The 17,289-nt window shown below is 40.4% G+C and overlaps 1 protein-coding gene across 3 annotated transcripts in view; it reads left to right on the top strand.

The window, feature by feature from the left end:
• The first annotated feature begins 541 nt into the window (after window positions 1-541).
• Window positions 542-17,289, top strand: part of NEK9 (NIMA related kinase 9) — a 37,269-nt gene continuing 20,521 nt past the window's right edge. Inside the window, exons 1-11 of one of the 3 annotated variants that reach the window (XM_004262252.3) lie at window positions 542-907; window positions 3,334-3,511; window positions 5,221-5,276; window positions 5,826-5,896; window positions 7,552-7,657; window positions 9,290-9,421; window positions 11,227-11,337; window positions 12,388-12,452; window positions 14,763-14,813; window positions 15,269-15,461; window positions 17,111-17,255. In XM_004262252.3, the coding sequence (XP_004262300.1) occupies window positions 689-907; window positions 3,334-3,511; window positions 5,221-5,276; window positions 5,826-5,896; window positions 7,552-7,657; window positions 9,290-9,421; window positions 11,227-11,337; window positions 12,388-12,452; window positions 14,763-14,813; window positions 15,269-15,461; window positions 17,111-17,255 (1,327 nt within the window). In that variant the 5' untranslated portion in view covers window positions 542-688. The remainder of the gene's footprint in view (window positions 908-3,333; window positions 3,512-5,220; window positions 5,277-5,825; window positions 5,897-7,551; window positions 7,658-9,289; window positions 9,422-11,226; window positions 11,338-12,387; window positions 12,453-14,762; window positions 14,814-15,268; window positions 15,462-17,110; window positions 17,256-17,289) is intronic. The other 2 variants (XM_033407468.2, XM_033407532.2) reach the window with 2 other exon arrangements.

Here is a 17,289-nt window from a genome sequence, read left to right as displayed (position 1 = left end):
GGTACTGATGAAACTAGTGGCAGGGCAGGAATAAAGACGTAGACATAGAGAATGGACTTGAGGACGTAGGAGGAGGATAAGTAGCATGGACATATATACGCAACCAAATGTAAAATAGCTAGCTAGTGGTAAGCAGCTGCATAGCACAGGGAGATCAGCTGGGTGCTTTGCGACGATCTAGAGGGGTGGGATAGAGAGGGTGGGAGGGAGGATCAAGAGGGGACATGGGGATGTATGTGGCTGATTCACTTTGTTGTGCGACAGAGGCTAGCGCAGTATTGTGAAGCAGTTACACTCCAATAAAGATCTATTTTTAAAAAAAACTGTCTGGGGACCTGGCCAGCAATCAGGGGAGGGGTCTGCAGACCCGTCGATGACGCCCTTGCCCCCGCCAGAGCCACTGGACTCCACGCGGTCTCCACCAGGCGGCGCCCGAGGCCTCGACTTCCCGGACCGCCTGGAGGAAATGCAGCCTCGCCGCTAGGCTAAACGAGCGACCAGAGAAAGCGGAGGAAACCCCGCCGGGCCGGAAGCACCCAGAACTGCTTCCGGGTCAAGGGGGAAGGGCCCACCATGGAGCCTCGCTGGGTGGCGGGGTGGCTGGGCTGACGGGGCCGCGGGCTGGCGTCTGAAGCGGGAGAGGCGCAGCGCCGCCCGGGACACGCAGGCGGGTCCCGCGGCCGCCGCCATGTCGGTGCTGGGCGAATACGAGCGACACTGCGATTCCCTCAACTCGGACTTTGGGAGCGAGTCCGGGGGTGGCGGGGACTCGGGCCCAGGGCCCAGCGCTGGTCCGGGGCCCCGAGCCGGCGGCGGCGCGGCGGAGCAGGAGGAGCTGCACTACATCCCCATCCGCATCCTGGGCCGCGGCGCCTTCGGGGAGGCCACGCTGTACCGCCGCACCGAGGTAGCGGCCCCCGGCTCCGGCCGCCCCCGCCCCGCCTGCGCGGCCCTGCTCTCCCTGCTCGTCGTCCTCGCTTAGTGTTAGGGCCCCGCAGGGTATCTGTCTCGGGGTCTTCATCACTCGTTCAACTCTCCTGCACTAGGAGTTGTTAGAGCACTGGTTTTACTGACTGGTCGTTTTTGTTTAAATCAGGCAACTGAACAAGTCATTGAACCTTCTCTGAGCCTTAGTTTCCCCATCTGTAAATTGGAGTTAGTGATAGCTACGTACCTTAAACGTAGTATTTACTTTTTAAGGTTATTTTGTGAATCGAACAAAGGTACTTTGCAAACTGTAAATTAAAGTAGTTTATGAATGTGAGGTATTGTCAAAACTTCCATCCTGTTGTGCTGTACAGCTCTCCAAGGTCGAGGTGGAGAGGAGGGGATAGCTTCAAAATTCCCACATCCGTGGCAGCTCCTCTGCCTTTGCCGTATCTTTATGTTCAGATATGAACACGCAGTTGGAGATTTTTCTTGAAGATCATGGGGAAGATTGTAGCGTGTTAGTTTCTTCAGTGATTATCCAGCAGCGTTTATGCGTGGGAAATACTTTTTTATTTTTGGTATATTCTAAGCCATTAGTTCTTAACCTTGGGAGGGACAGGACTCCTTTGAGAAACTAATGTAAACATACCCTCCCCCCAGTCCACTACTGCACACATACAAATCCTTTGAAGAGATTTGTGGATTACTGACCCTCAAGTTCAGAATGTATACTGATTAAAACCCTATACTGAGGAGTCTACTTGCAAAAACTAATCATAAACAGGGTTTGATCACTAAAGTCTTAAAACTCTAGTTTTAGAATAGGTAAGCATCCATGAGAACTTGCTGGGGTTGCTGAAGGCGATTGATCTATCAGTGATCTATCTGTCTGCAGTTCTGGTGTGTGTTCCAAGGTACTTTTAAGGCTAAAAGATGGAGGAGGAGAGAGGTGGTTGCAAGATTAATGTATAAGGTTAGAGTTACTGTTGGTATTCTGTTTTCTTATTTGTACTCAAAATATGAGAATGAGGAGATGAGCTTTGGCATTCCTATTTTATAGTTAAAGAAACTAAGATAGTATATTTAAGGACTTGCCCACTTAAATTAAAAGCAAATCCTGGGCTAGAATGGAGTTTCACATCTCCTTGTCCATGCCTTTCCATTATTATCATGTTGAACTTGATTACCAAGGTGGTTTTAAGTTTGATTGCACTTTCCCTAAAATTGCACAGTATTATCCATAACACCAAATGTTTATTACATCTGTGAATTTACAAGGGTTTATTTAGAAGCAGCCCTTTCTCTCAAGAAGCGTATATTTCATTGGGAAGACATGTTAGTCTTGTTAGTAACAAATAGCGTTTAAGTTGTATGTGTATATAAGGGGAAAAGAATGGACAAATATTTTAGTGTATGAGCTCTGAAAGTTAAGGAAATGCACAGTGGGAGGTTCATTGATCTTCCCTCAAAGTTTCAAAGGCCTAACGAAGCCATTCTAAAGGATAGGGAGGGTTATTTAGGTGGGGATGCTCCTGGGCTGGGGAGCAGTATCTGTAAGGAATTAGAGATGTTATAAAACGGAGTGAATATTGGGAGCCACAGGTAAGTCTTCATGAAAAGAGGAAAACATGATAACATAAAAGTGACAGTAGAAAGAGAGCTGCAGAATGGGACAGGGTGAGGAAAGTGAACTCAGAGCCCTTAGACCTGGCTTATTCTTATCCAGAAAGGATAAATGAAAATCACTAGAGAGAAATCTAAATTTATAAAATTAGAGGCAATTTTAACATTTCTATTTTACAAGAAACTGTGGTCAGCCATAGGTAACCATTCTCCAGTTCTCTACTTCTCCAATACAATCCTCATCATGACTAGCAGTCTTTCATAATGTCCCTCAATAGAATCTTTGAGACCTACCTCCATCCCATATTTTTTACCTGGAATTGACATCATGTAAATTAAGTGTAGAAACAATGTAACAGAATCTTTTTTTTTTTTTTTTTTTTTTGGTGGTACGCGGGCCTCTCACTGTTGTGGCCTCCCTTGCTGCGGAGCACAGGCTCTGGACGCACAGGCTCAGCGGCCATGGCCCACGGGCACAGCCGCTCCGCGGCATGTGGGATCTTCCCGGACCAGGGCACGAACCCGTGTCCCCTGCATCGGCAGGCGGACTCTCAACCACTGCGCCACCAGGGAAGCCCTGTAACAGCATCTTAATGCTTTCCCAGGCCTGCAGTAAATTATGATGCTTGGTTGTATGCAGAACCTTTAAAGTCTGTTCATGTTTAAAGGAAAAAAAGGAGTCAGTCTAGGAAGTTTTCTTTCTAGGCTTACAGATCCGAGTGTGGATTCATTCTCTGCCAGGCGCGAGGAAAGCATGATAGCTGTATTACTGTGTTACAGGATGACTCATTGGTTGTGTGGAAGGAAGTTGATTTGACCCGACTGTCTGAGAAGGAACGTCGTGATGCCTTGAATGAGATTGTTATTCTGGCGCTGCTGCAGCATGACAACATTATTGCCTACTACAATCACTTCATGGACAACACCACCCTGCTGATTGAGCTGGAATATTGTAATGGTAAGGTAGAATTCAGTGGGACTTCCTCCAGTGAGACATTCCTGTGCTTATACTTACCTTAAGGGGGAGAGAAAAAGAAGATACACATACAAAGAGTAAGAACTTTAAATGGATTTCTAGAGTTTAAGAGAAATAGTTCAGGCCCTGGAGAGTTTTGAAATGATCTACAAAATGAGGGGAGGGATTTTTACCCTGCATACTCAGATTCTCCTTTGTGATGATAATTCCATCTTCAAATAACTTGTTCAGTTGAATTTTACATTCATTTTTCAAGGTTTTTTCCTTATGAAATGACATTAGTCAAGCATTAGAGACATAGCATGGTTTGACACTTGATATAATATATAATGAAATGGCTTGATATATAATGAAATCTTATAGGTAATATTTATTTATATTGACTTCAACTAAAGCCATCCTATTGAAAAGTGGTCCAAAGATCATAGCTGACTGAAAATGAAAATGATTTCTTTGAACACTTTTGCTTGTAAAATAGCAGTATAGCCTGTTTGTTAAGAAAATAGACCCTGAGCCCATATCCTAAGCTTCACTACTTTTTAGCTCTGTATCTTGCATTAGCAACTTAACCTCTCTGTGCCCCAGCCTCCTTATCTTAAGTGAGCTTGATGATAAGCAATAGTTACCTCCTAGGGTTGTTGTATGAAATGAATATGTAAAGCTCCTAGCATAGTACTTGATATGTAGCAAATTTTTGATAAATACTGTACAAGCTATTATCCTTATTACGTAAGAGAACCCCCAAAGCCCTTTCTTGAGCTGCATGCTAAAGAGGTCCCAGCATATTCTTCACTTAAATCTCTTAAGAGAAAGCTCCTAGACTTCTAACTTTCTTACTAGATTCTTGTGTACCATGATTGTTCCTGTGTTCAACCCTAAATGTATGAGATTATATTAGAAATTTTTGAAGTAGCAGAAGCCTCAAGTAGCTAACTTCCTTTGTGGTTAGGAGGAACTAGAATGAATGGTGTATTTATTGAAACTCTGAGTTTAAATTGCAAGGGGAAAAAAGTTGTGAAACTTAACCAGGACTACAGTGTAAGTTACAGCTGCAGGTAGGAAATAAAATGAACCATCATCATTTGCAGTCTGTATTACTTGATAATGAAAGGGAGAAGCAAATTCAGACTTACTCTGCAGGAAGGAGTTAGTAAAGGGAGTAATGATTGGAAACAATCTAGAGTCTCCCCTAAATTTTGGGAAACTTTTTCAGCGTGAAGTGGAAAGAAAAAGAAGTTGATGATATACACCTGTATATACAAAACATCACATCACAGCTGTAACCCAAATGTTCTAATAGTCACACTGAGAGAGTTGTTACCAAAATATTGCAGATTCCTTTAAAAGCAGTTTCGGAAAAGAAAATCATCTGATTTTGAAGACTTTCAAAGTAATTTTATAAATTAGGGCACTATAGAAAGTGTCTTTACTCTCATCTTTTCTAAAAATGCTGTACTTCCCATTTTCATATTGAGTCTCTTCTGTTAGGGAGGGGAATCTCTGAAGAATATTTCAGATATAGTCCTTGACAGATAGGAAGAGTTTTGTAGCCATGTACCCAAGAGCTGAGAAGGAAGAAGGGGTATCTTTTAAGAGGAAGTGGAATCCTTCACTTACTGTGCCACCTGTTAAAACCCTAGGAGCGTTGATCTCTATTAAGCAATTCAAACCTGTTTCTTGTTTTATTGCAGGAGGGAACCTGTATGACAAAATCCTTCGTCAGAAGGACAAGTTGTTTGAGGAAGAGGTAATTCATATTTCTGTGGAAGGAAGCTAGAATTGTAATGTTGTGATTCTTGCATTCTAGTTCTGTATTTACTCTTACAACAATGAAGAGTGTTTTTTTTCCTTTTATTCAGACTCCTTCCAGGCTCTGATTGATATTCATGAGAAAGGAAACCTCTAACAAGGAAGCTGACTATAGCTGCTTCCTAAATGGTTTACCTCCACATCATGATTCTCTATGAGCTTTCTTTCCTGGTTCTGTTACTGCATACTGGTATGCCCAGTTTTCTATACCTTTGCATTCTTCCTGGATTTCTTTCCACAAGTCTGCTTCATCATACTATATAACAATATTGGAACTATTTTATAATGATCTGCTTTTTCTTTTTTTTTTAAACCCCTACCACTTTTCTTTGCCTACTCAACCTACAAGCAAGAAATGTCAAGTCATGTTGAATCATAACCTCTGGTTGCAGCTTCCTTTGTTTTGTGTGTTCGAGTGTGTGTGTTTATTTATATGGTTTTTTTTGGTTTGTTTCCAGTCCAAGTATAATTTATTTTTTCTCTGCAGATGGTGGTATGGTACCTATTTCAGATTGTTTCAGCAGTGAGCTGTATCCATAAAGCTGGAATCCTTCATAGGTAATGAGTGAAAGAATGTGGGATGTATTCCTTTCCACCAGTACAACCCTCACCTTGGGTACCTCCCATCAGCACTGTTATTTTCTTGATTAAGCAGTCAAGGCTTTTCCGTTGATATAATTTAGGAAGGAAACAGTGAGTAATGAGGGGCGTTATCTTCACTTCCTAAAGTTAAACTGTGATCTAGGAAGAATCTCCTCAGTAGCTAAGTACTGCTCAGTCATCTCTTTAAGAAGTATTTTAGAGGTGAGTTCATTAATTCATCAGTAAAGCCTAGAAAGCCACAATAAAAGTGGTATTAGATTGGTTGGAACTCATAGTAAATGTTTTCTCTGAGCAATAAAGTGGGCAATTGTTTTTAATTTTATAATTAAGTCTTTTAATTTAAGTAAAAAGGGCTTCCCTGGTGGCTCAGCAGTTAAGAATCCGCCTGCCAATGCTGGGGACACAGGTTCAAACCATGGTCTGGGAAGATCCCACATGCCACGGAGCAACTAAGCCCGAGTGCCACAACTACTGAGCCTGCGCTCTAGAGCCCGTGAGCCACAACTGCTGAGCCCACGTGCCACAGCTACTGAAACCCACGCGCCTAGAGCCCGTGCTTCGCAACAAGAGAAGCCACCGCAGTGAGAAGCCCGCATACCACAACGAAGAGTAGCCCCCGCTCACCACAACTAGAGAAAGCTCGCGTGCAGCAACAAAGACACAACACAGCCAAAAATAAATAAATAAATAAATAAATAAATGATTTAAGTAAAAAGCTTATTCACTTTGTACAATTAATTATGCAGTTTTACCAGAGCTTTGGCCAGGGGAAACAGCTTTCTATTCACTTTTAGCTATAGGAGAGAACCATTATAAGAGCATTTCCACGTCATTATACCCTCCTTAAGTGAGTCATGGACCATTGTTAGAGATTAATGTTAATACACTAGCATTTCCCTTTTTATTGATTTGTCCATTCAGTTACCATATATTTCTTGATAGCTGTCGAGTGGCTACAGTTGTGTATTGTTACTTTCTTTTCGACAATTACAAAGAATATTGTTCTGTTTTTTTCACATCTTTCAGTAAAGGAAGCCAGAGTATGAACTAGACACAGTTTATTTGTGTTACTTATGGTCAGTTCATCTTTAGAAAGATAGTGATTTTATTTAGGTGATCTGCATAGCCTAATCATTTTGCTGCTGGAATGTGCTGTCTCTTCTGTTCTGTCTCTTCTGTTCTCTTGCCTTAACAAATTTGAAACTTTGGCACCAACCAAGTGTTAAAATTGCCTTGATAATCACTTATTTCCAGGCACAAGTGTTAATTGAAGAGGCAGTACACCTTATAGGAATTATGATTACCTAGGGCAGCATTTTTTTTTTTTTTGGTCTGACCCTCTCAACTTTTCCTAACGACTTCAGTGTTTTGGGGGACATGCCTGTGCTGCAAAACCACGGAGGATGAAATTAATTCTCTGCCTCCACTCCCCCAAGTCCCCTTCTCAGTGTTAAAATGTATGAGAAAGTGATGACCACTCTTTGGGATCCCGTAACAACCTGAGCAGTGGTAACACACTCTTTTTATTTTGTAATAATTTGGGGCGGGAAGGGGGATGAGATAAAATAGTTGAGTATATGGGTTTAATATACAGCATCTTTTTTTTTCAGAGATATAAAGACATTAAATATTTTTCTGACCAAAGCAAACCTGATAAAACTTGGAGATTATGGCCTAGCAAAGAAACTTAATTCTGAGTATTCCATGGCTGAGACGGTAAGTATGTGTTATCCTTGACTTGGTTGGTTTTGTTTTGTTTTTTGGTGGCGCTATGCAGCATGTGGGATCTTAAGCAAAGTCCTAACCACTGGACCGCCAGGGAATTCCTCCCAACGTAGTTTTTTTCTTTTCCTTTCCTGCACTGTGAGATATAACTGTACCCCTAAATTTTGCACACTTTTCTCAATATTTTTACAAGTTCTCCATACTTCTAAAGCAAGTCTTCAGGAGTCTTTTTCCTGGACCCACTAACAGTCATTTACATGCTCAGGTGTTTTTTCAAGAGCCATTGTCCACATAACAGCTCTGACATCATTGGCCTTTCCAACACTGACTAGAGACTTTTCTAAAAGCAATAAAATACTTTACCATTTTTTCCAGCCTAGGATCTTTAGTAGATTTCACTTTATCTCTCATTTAATTGTTTGTTCTTAGGGTGTTAGACATCTCTGTGTTTCCTTTGAGTTTTTTCTGGTTCAGAAACCCTATATTACAAATAAAGGCTGATGCCCAAAGAACAATCTCATCTTTAATATGATACACAGTCTGAACCGCAGAGCTCCCTTCTCACTTGATCCTATGAAAGACCATTTGTAAAGAGTAGACATAAGCTGATCTTTAAAGACAGTGATCTGATCCTTTTAGGACTTATAAAACCCAATTATTACTCTTCTGGTTTCACAATGCTTTGTCTTTAAAAGAACTTGAAAATGTAAACTAATAAAATTAATTTTGTCCTGATGATTATTTTTGATAATGTTGAGATGTGCCTACAAGCAATCTAGAAATATCCAAGGATACTGATAGCCAAGGTTGGGAGTCGGCTTCAGGGACTCAGTTTGCTTGTATGATGGTGCCATATTGAGTTTCTGAGGAAGTAGTCATGTTGCATGGATTTTTCTCATCAAGAGTAATCCGATAAAACCAAGATTTAACTTTTTTAACCCAGTTAAATGCAAAGAAGGAACGATATGTAAGCCATCTGAAAAACTGCTTTGCCTTGCTGATGAAAGATGGCTGTCAGTTTTATTAGAATTTCCAGGGTACTCATTGTCTCTCATCTTGGGAGAGGCATGACCTCCATTCAGGGCATTTTTTTTCCTTCCAACACATTCTTGAACTCAGAAGGTCTTTTTAAATTTGGAAGAAATTCACTAGCTGTGTTAGTATTACAAATGTTAAATTGAGTCATTTACAAAGTTTCACTACTATGCATTTCAGTTAGAACTTTTAACCTGTTTATTCAATTACCATCTCTGCACTACCAGTTTTTTTTTTTCCATTAGTGAACTTTTACCAAGTATGCTTTTTATAAAGTCTGTGAAGTCTTAAGTGGGTCTTGAATGCCTAAATCCTTTGTGATCCAGGAATCACAGAGCTTTTCTGTCTCCCAAATTACCATAGGTCTTTACCACAGAGATTGTCCCTTTATAATTGGCCCAAGAGATCTGATATGAATAAGATTTCTCCTCATAGTGGCATCATCTCATAAAAACCATTTTGGGATATGCTGATGAATGTTTTGTAATTGTTATCACTAGTTCTAGGAAATTTAATTTAGTTGTTGAAATATTAATATAGTTACCTCAGAAAAGAAGTTATTCTTTGATTGCTTTCTTTGTTGTTCAGCTTGTGGGAACTCCATATTACATGTCTCCAGAGCTCTGCCAAGGAGTTAAATACAATTTCAAGTCTGATATCTGGGCAGTGGGCTGTGTCATTTTTGAACTGCTTACGCTAAAGAGAACGTTTGATGCTACAGTAAGTTGATGTATTATCCCTGCATTGTCCTTGCAAATGGTACAGCTTGGTTGAGAGAATCAGCTTTATCCCTGAGCTTCTGATTTCTTGAACAGAAATCAGCTGTAGGAAAAATAACCAGTATTCAGGCACTGGCTTAGTAGTGTATTACTAAAATTCTATAGACAAGATTTATTTCCAACTTGAATTCCCCACTGAAATAATCATAATCAAGTAGTTTGAGCACGGTCCTTGAATCCGTTGACTATAATTTTAAAACTGGCTCTAGGATCGACTGTGTGATGCAGCAATTTAGATAAGCTATTTCATCTCTTACGCTTCAGCTACATCATTTTATAAAAGCTAAGGCAAGTTATATAATACTCATTAAAGTGTTTTGATCTTTTTTATGAAAAATTACACCCTGACTCTTACTAAAGATTGCTACTGTTTTATAAACAACAAATCCCTTTAAGTCTCTTTTCTTTTCCTCTTAAGTAAAGACCAGTATAAAGCAGTGCTTGCCAAACTTTAATATACATAGGAAATCACCTGGGCATCTTGTTAAAATGCAGACTCTATTTTAGTGTGTCTGGAGCTAGGCCTGATATTCTGCATTTCTGACAAACTCCCAGATGATGCCGATGCTACTAGTCCATGGGTCACAATTTGAGTAGCAGAAGTGGATTCACATCCAATATCCTCTACAAACCAGATGTGAGAACTTAGGCAAATCACTTCATGTCTTTAATCCTCTATTTCATTAGCTATAACAAGGGAAAAAATACATATTCCTCTCATAGAGATGCTCTGCTAATGTATATGAAAATGCAAATATAAGATAATGCAGAATTCTTTGGGCTTTTATGAGACCTGTTTATTTTTCTAAGTGCTGAAGTTTATTCTGATCTATCGTCTAGTTTTCTTAAATAACATAGTGGAAAGAAAATGAATTTTGGAGTCACTTAGACTTTGGCTGAAATTATGGCTCCATTTTTACTATCCGTGTGTAGTCTTGGGCAAGTTACTTTACATCTCTGAATTGGTAATGATAACCTTGCATGGTGTTTGCAAGGGTTAAAAAACATTATATGTGCAACTTATGTTTCTATTGGTCTCAGTAAAGGTGGTGGTGGCACTGTTATAATAATTTCTTATCATTATGAACTTATTATTCATTGCCTTGTCTGTTACAGCAGAGTATCACCTGTATAACCATTATTCGGATATATAAATTAGGAGGCAAATTAGTTGGCAAAGGACATACTTAAAGCCAAGGAGCATAGCTAACCTTGCTTTCCTTTTTCTTAGGATTCAGTTGAAGGGTCAGATTATAATATACTCTGAGTATTATTCTATTGGTCGCATATTATTCTATTGGCTCCATGTTGGCCAGTTGGCTTCATTCTCTGACAGCAGTAATGCATCCCTAACCATTTCTTTTTTTTTTTTTTTTTTTTTGCGGTACGCGGGCCTCTCACTGTTGTGGCCTCTCCCGTTGTGGAGCACAGGCTCCGGACACGTAGGCTCAGCGGCCGTGGCTCACGGGCCTAGCCGCTCCACGGCATGTGGGATCTTCCCGGACCGGGGCACGAATCCGTGTCCCCTGCATCAGCAGGCAGACTCTCAACCACTGCGCCACCAGGGAAGCCCCCCTAACCATTTCTTGCTGATATATACCAACGGTTGTAAAAAGAAGTCAGACCTAATTCAGAACTATTGCCATTTCTTTATATGATAGTCACAGGCATCTCAAAGCCCCTGCTAGTAGATTATAATGTCATCTTTATATAACCAAGGACAATACAATAATCATTTTCTCATAGAACCCACTCAACTTGTGTGTGAAGATTGTACAAGGAATCCGGGCCATGGAAGTTGATTCTAACCAGTACTCTTTGGAACTGATCCAAATGGTCCATGCATGCCTTGACCAGGTAAGTGTGACTTAACATATTGATTTCAGTTCAGTGCTTTCCCTTCCAGCCTCAGTGTTTGGAGTATGGCATAGATGAACCTGCACAAAACCACATCCACTTCCCCAGGGTAGGATGTATTTGGGGCTGTATCCAGGAGAATAGGCATTGGCAATTCATGATAGTTGTGTGCTTCAGCCAACAAATTCTTCCTTTACTAATTTGCGAAATGAATTTACCATCTAAATTGTGCTCCATTTTTTATGATCAAGATTAATTTTTTTAAATTGATTTCATAAAATAATAGAGGTAATTTAGAATTCCTAATGTGCAGAATGTTTACAGTTCTAAATGTCACAGTTGCCTTGCAGTGCAGCTCTAGGTCAGTATTATTCAAAGGTGGTCCAGGAACCACAGGCGTTAGAATCTCCAGGGGATGGGGGAGTTTTACAAGAAGAAAATGAAGATTCCTGGGCCCCACCCCAGACTGACTGGATCAGAATCTCTGTGGATAAAGCCCAGAAATCTTTATTTGTAACAGGCACTCCAGGAGATTCTTATGTACTATATATACTGAAATTTGAGAACCACTGCCCTGACAGTTAAAAACAAGTGAGGAAGATACATTCTCATTCACATATAAGTGTTGATGATAGTGAGCATGAAGCATAGAATGTGACATAAGAAACAGGTTTTTTGAAACAGAAGGATGGTATATAGTGATCTTTGAATAACAAACCTCCAGGCTTCTAAGAGGAAGTAAAATGCGTCTTTAAATCCCATTTTGCCCATTCCATTTACTTATTTAAATATTTATTTTGGCTGCACCAGGTCTTCGTTGTGACGTACAGGATCTTCATTGCGGCATATGGGCTTCTTAGTTGGGGCACATGTATTCTTAGTTGTGGCATGCACACTTCTTAGTTGCAGTATGCATGCAGGATCTAGTTCCCCAACCAGGGATCAAACCCAGTCCCCTGTATTGGGAGCATGGAGTCTTACACACTGGACCACCAGGAAGTCCCTTGCGCATTCCCTTTAAGTTAAAACTAACCCATTGATACTTTTTAGGATCCTGAGCAGAGACCCACTGCAGATGAACTTCTGGATCGCCCCCTTCTCAGGAAACGCAGAAGGTAAAGAGCAAAGAAGTTGCTTCATTTTCTTTCTGTAGATGGCTGACTATTAGAAGCCTGACCAGAGTACTACAAAGAGAGGGTGGTGTTTCCTGACTTTGCCACTCTGCTGCTATTTTCTTCCAACATCTCTGCTTTCATTGCTTGATGTAGTTCCTGACTTTCAGCTCCTTAACCTGTGCTACTTTGTTCTAAATTAATACTGATGAGACCCTGGAGCCCTTCACTCCTCCCCATCTTCTGTGAGTTCTAATCTAGAGTTTGGGCACTAGAGTGTAGTAATTAAGAGAGGAGGGCTCCGGACTCAGACATCCTTATGTTTGTATCTGAGTTGTGTCATTATCTTTGTCAAGTTATTTAACATCTCTGTCCCTTCGTTTTCTCTATAAAGTGAGGTAGGGTGAGGATTAAAGGAGGTAACGCATATAAAGTGCTCAACATATAAAGCCCAGGGCCTGGCACAAGGTGCTCAACAATTGTTGGATAGTAGTATGGGTTTGGACCAGGCCTTTGCTTTTTAGTGCATTTGTTTAGATGGTAGATTGCAATTGGAGAGGTCCTCTTCAGATACCTTTTGCCCATTTCCTGTAGTCGAAGTTGATTGATTCCTGACAGGTTATTTCCTGAGGTTTATTTAGTGTTAAAGATCTCTAGAGGTAGGAAGAAGGTCCTTTATCCCTCATTTTTTGTAGGAGGCTTCAAACCCTAACTCAGAGGAAGAGGTGTTCTTCATCCTTGTTAAATGCTCTAGTCTCTATTTCATCCTGTTATCTATTTTTTTTTCTGTTATACTATTTTTGCCTAACAACCCTTCTTCCTCCTCTACCAGTTCTTTGTTTTTGAATCTTCCCAATATTCAAACATGTACTGTGCTCTTTTTCAAGTGTTGCCCTTAGACGCATTAAGTGATACCTAATTCTATAATCTCTGCTGTTTAGTCAGTAACCTTTATTCTGTTGTATTAAATTAATCTTTTTCTGGTTCTCCAGTTGATCTCCAGCCAGTGTTTTAGTGCATAGAATTATGTATAATACTCCAGATGCAGCACTGTAAACTTCCATTTATGTTCTTTTCGTATTCAGGCAATATCACCCTTTAGGGCTGGTTAAGCATATTCTAATTCTTTATCTGGCTTATTTTCCAACAATATATTCACTGTTTAAATCTCTTATTTAAATGTTTCCATTGATAATGCAATTTTTATTGAGAGAGTTGGAGATTTACATGTAGTACTTTGTTAGAACTTTGTTCTTTGTTGGAAAAACAGAAGACAAAGAGCTTTCGAGATAAAGCACAGACACAGGGAATTGTGGAAGTATTCAGGAAGCACTAAGTCCTGTTTGGCTAGAGGTTCTAGACCTGGCGTTCTCAATAGCAACACCTCAGGAACTTTAAAGAAAATGCTGGTTCTTAAGCACCACCCCAGGTCTTCAGCTATAATTGATTTAGGCAGAATGAGAACCCTGAGTTAGCACGTGGGAGTGGATACAGGGAAGGAAGGCTGGAAAGGTAGGCAGAGAATGTTGAATGCCAGATGAAGGAATCTGTGCTTTATTCAAGGAATAGTACGGAAGTGTTGGTTATTTATGAGAGGGCAGTTCATGTGGTGAGAGATGCGCCTTAGGAAGAGTTATTTAGCAGTAATAATATCAGTGTTAAATCAGTATAGGACTGATTAAAGTGGATTGAAACTGTGGTGAGACCAATTAGGTGCTACCACAGCCCAGTTGGGAAGTAAAGCTGCCCAGAACCAAGGTGGTGAGACTGGGAAGGAGACGTGAGTGAAAGGGCATTGTATAAGTAGAATCTATAAAACTTGAATATTGAAGAAAGGAAGACATCTGAATCCAAAATCACTGAAGTTTTAAACCTAGTTCACTGGAAGAATAGAGGGTGCCAGTTATAGAATTAGGAGAGTCAGAAAGAAAAGCTCTATTGGAGAAAGACAATGAGCTGAGCTTTAGAGATGTTGAGTTTAGGGAGTCGGCGGGCAGACTAAAGGAAGATGTCAGCAGGTTCCAAAAACGAGCATCAGAGGTTCTCAAGGTTCTCTGGTCCAGCCTGGAACATTCCTCAGAGACAGAAAGCAAATGGCCCCAGACTGCTGTCCCCCTTGTATTTAATGAATTGTCTAATGCTAGGCCTATAGAACTGTTTCAGTTGTATCGAAGTACTTTCTTAAAAGTATTGTAACATTGTGGGAGGCATATGGTTTATAGAAGATTAAGTCTGTGAAAGGTTTTAAAGAGACACTAGTGCAATATAAGAACCTATTATTTCTCTCATGTATCTTTGCTTTTCTTTTGGTAGAGAGATGGAGGAAAAAGTCACACTGCTTAATGCACCTACAAAGAGACCAAGGTAATGCTCAAGAGACTCTTGAAAAGTAATATATCTTAAATTACCACCAGGGGGTCTTTCTTTCTTGGGTCTGGACATTGTTTGATCCCAGTAAGAAGCCTTTGGCATCCTTTCAGAAGCCAACATCTGCTTAAATGTCAAATAGTCATTTCAGAGAAAAGGAAAGCTATAATTTTACCGTCATGCTAAAGTGGACATCATTATCATGATGAATGTTGAAAAGTTGAAAAGTGTAGGTGTTATGGATCAGACTGCTATCTGATGTGGCTGAGCTGTGATGAAGCCTTAAGGCAGGAATTGCAAAGCCTGCTATGTTAGAGGGTTGAAATAAGTCATCGAGAAAGAACATACTTTCTCATACCATAATTGGTAGTTCTCAGGGAAAAGACTGGAAGCATTTTTCTTTGATATAATTTTTATGTTAAATGTTCCTTTGTTCTGGGGGTTGTCGTCAGGTCAAGCACTGTGACTGAAGCACCCATTGCTGTGGTAACATCTCGAACCAGTGAAGTCTATGTTTGGGGTGGTGGGAAATCCACTCCCCAGAAACTGGATGTCATCAAGAGTGGCTGTAGTGCCCGGCAGGTGTGTGCAGGGAATACCCACTTTGCTGTGGTCACAGTGGAGAAGGAACTATACACCTGGGTGGTAAGTGAAAGCTACGTACTTTAGAACAGTGACGTGCGCCTCATTGTTTACTGGGCCCAGGCTGTCTAAGAATTTTGTTGGTTGAACATGTGCTGCAGAAGTGGCAGCATGGGATGATGGAATGTAAGCTCTTTTGAGAGTAGGGATTTTGTCTGTTTAGTTCACTGATGTATCCCCAATGCCTGGTACATGTTAGGTCGCTTATAAATGTTTTTTGAATGAATGAATAAAAGAGAGAGAAAGAAAGAGAGAAAGAATTAAAAGGCTTGGACTCAGGAGATTGCATTCTCATTTACCACTGGGTGATTTCAGAAGGTCACTTAATTACTCTGTTCTATTACCATGCATTTCAGAGCAACTCATACCTGTGAAATAGCTTTGTAAACAAATGAAGCAGTGTACCATGTCAGGAAAATTCTAAGACTTCCATCAGTGATTGAAGATGGAATATCTTGAGTAGAATTTTCCTTTGTTCCCCTCTAGATTCTATCCTCTCTCTCACCTCGAACAAACTGCCAATATTTGCTGTCTCTTTTCTTATCTCCCACTCATTCCTCATTCACCTACAGTGCAGCTTCCATCCCTCCACTCAATTGAAACTACTCTTGACAAAATGACCTATAAATTGTGAAAATAAAACAGATAGGTACACTTGAGTCCTTGCTTGATCTCCTGTAGTATTTGACATAGTTGGTCACTCCCTCCTTGAAGCCTGGTCTTCCCTTGGCTTCTGCAAGAGCATGTTCTCTTGACTTTGCTCCTGTCTCTTCTGCTGTGCCTTCTCAGGCTCACTTCAGGCCTCTTTTTCTTTACCTGACCTTGTCTTATCTTAGGTTCTCGGTTCTTCCCACTCTTCCTCCTTCCTGAGGGAGCTCATTTTTTCCAGTAGTTTCAGATAACTTCTCCATGAGGACAGGCTTTATCCCCAGTGTGTAACAGAGTAGACACTCAACTATTGATTGATAGAGAGAAAGAATGAGTGATTTGGCCTCTGTTATAGAGTTTTAACTTGCTGTTATTTCCTAAAATCCTCTCACTTAAAGAACTAGCTTCTGGGGGGCTGCCAGAGGTGGATTGAAATTAGTGCCTTAAAAAACATTTGTGTAAGGACTTACAGTTGAGTTATTGGATGGGAAGAATTACTTAAATCTTTAGAACTATTGAAAAGTCATGTAGGACTATTCTCAGTGCTTTATAGCAGCGTCTTTGATGTTACCAGATTCCTTATGACGGTTACGTATTTCAGGGAAACTGTGACCAAAATTTGTAAAACTTTTATAAGGATTTCCAAGAGGCTGTACTCCTGTAAAAAAACAATCAAATTAGACTACGTAAAGAATTTTTTCATCATCACCCATAATTAAATAGACAGTTCACCTTAGACTTGGAGAAGAAAGACAAAATTGAGAATGGGTCCTTTTAAGGCCCGATGGATATCAGTCTGGATACTTTAAAAATCTTTATCTGTTGGCAGGGGTTTTTTACTATCTACCATTAAAAGGTTTAATCCTCTTACCTTTTTTTTTTCCCGTTTCTATATTTCCAACTGATTTTTTTCCTACTGTTTTTCTTAATAAGTGATACTACAGATTAGATTAAAGATTTGGCGTGAAAAGTTTAAAACTTCACAAGACCTATTTATTTCACAGAACATGCAAGGGGGTACTAAACTCCATGGTCAGCTGGGCCATGGAGACAAAGCCTCCTACCGACAGCCAAAGCACGTGGAAAAGTTGCAAGGCAAAGCTATCCGTCAGGTGTCATGTGGCGACGATTTCACTGTCTGTGTAACAGGTAAGCCAGCAGCAGAAAGCACCCAGGTGCATTT

The sequence above is a fragment of the Orcinus orca genome, chromosome 2, assembly GCF_937001465.1.
Source record: "Orcinus orca chromosome 2, mOrcOrc1.1, whole genome shotgun sequence".
Lineage (NCBI taxonomy): Eukaryota > Metazoa > Chordata > Mammalia > Artiodactyla > Delphinidae > Orcinus > Orcinus orca.
The sequence above is the reverse complement of the archived record's forward strand: the minus strand, read 5'-3'. Positions and strand labels throughout refer to the sequence as shown.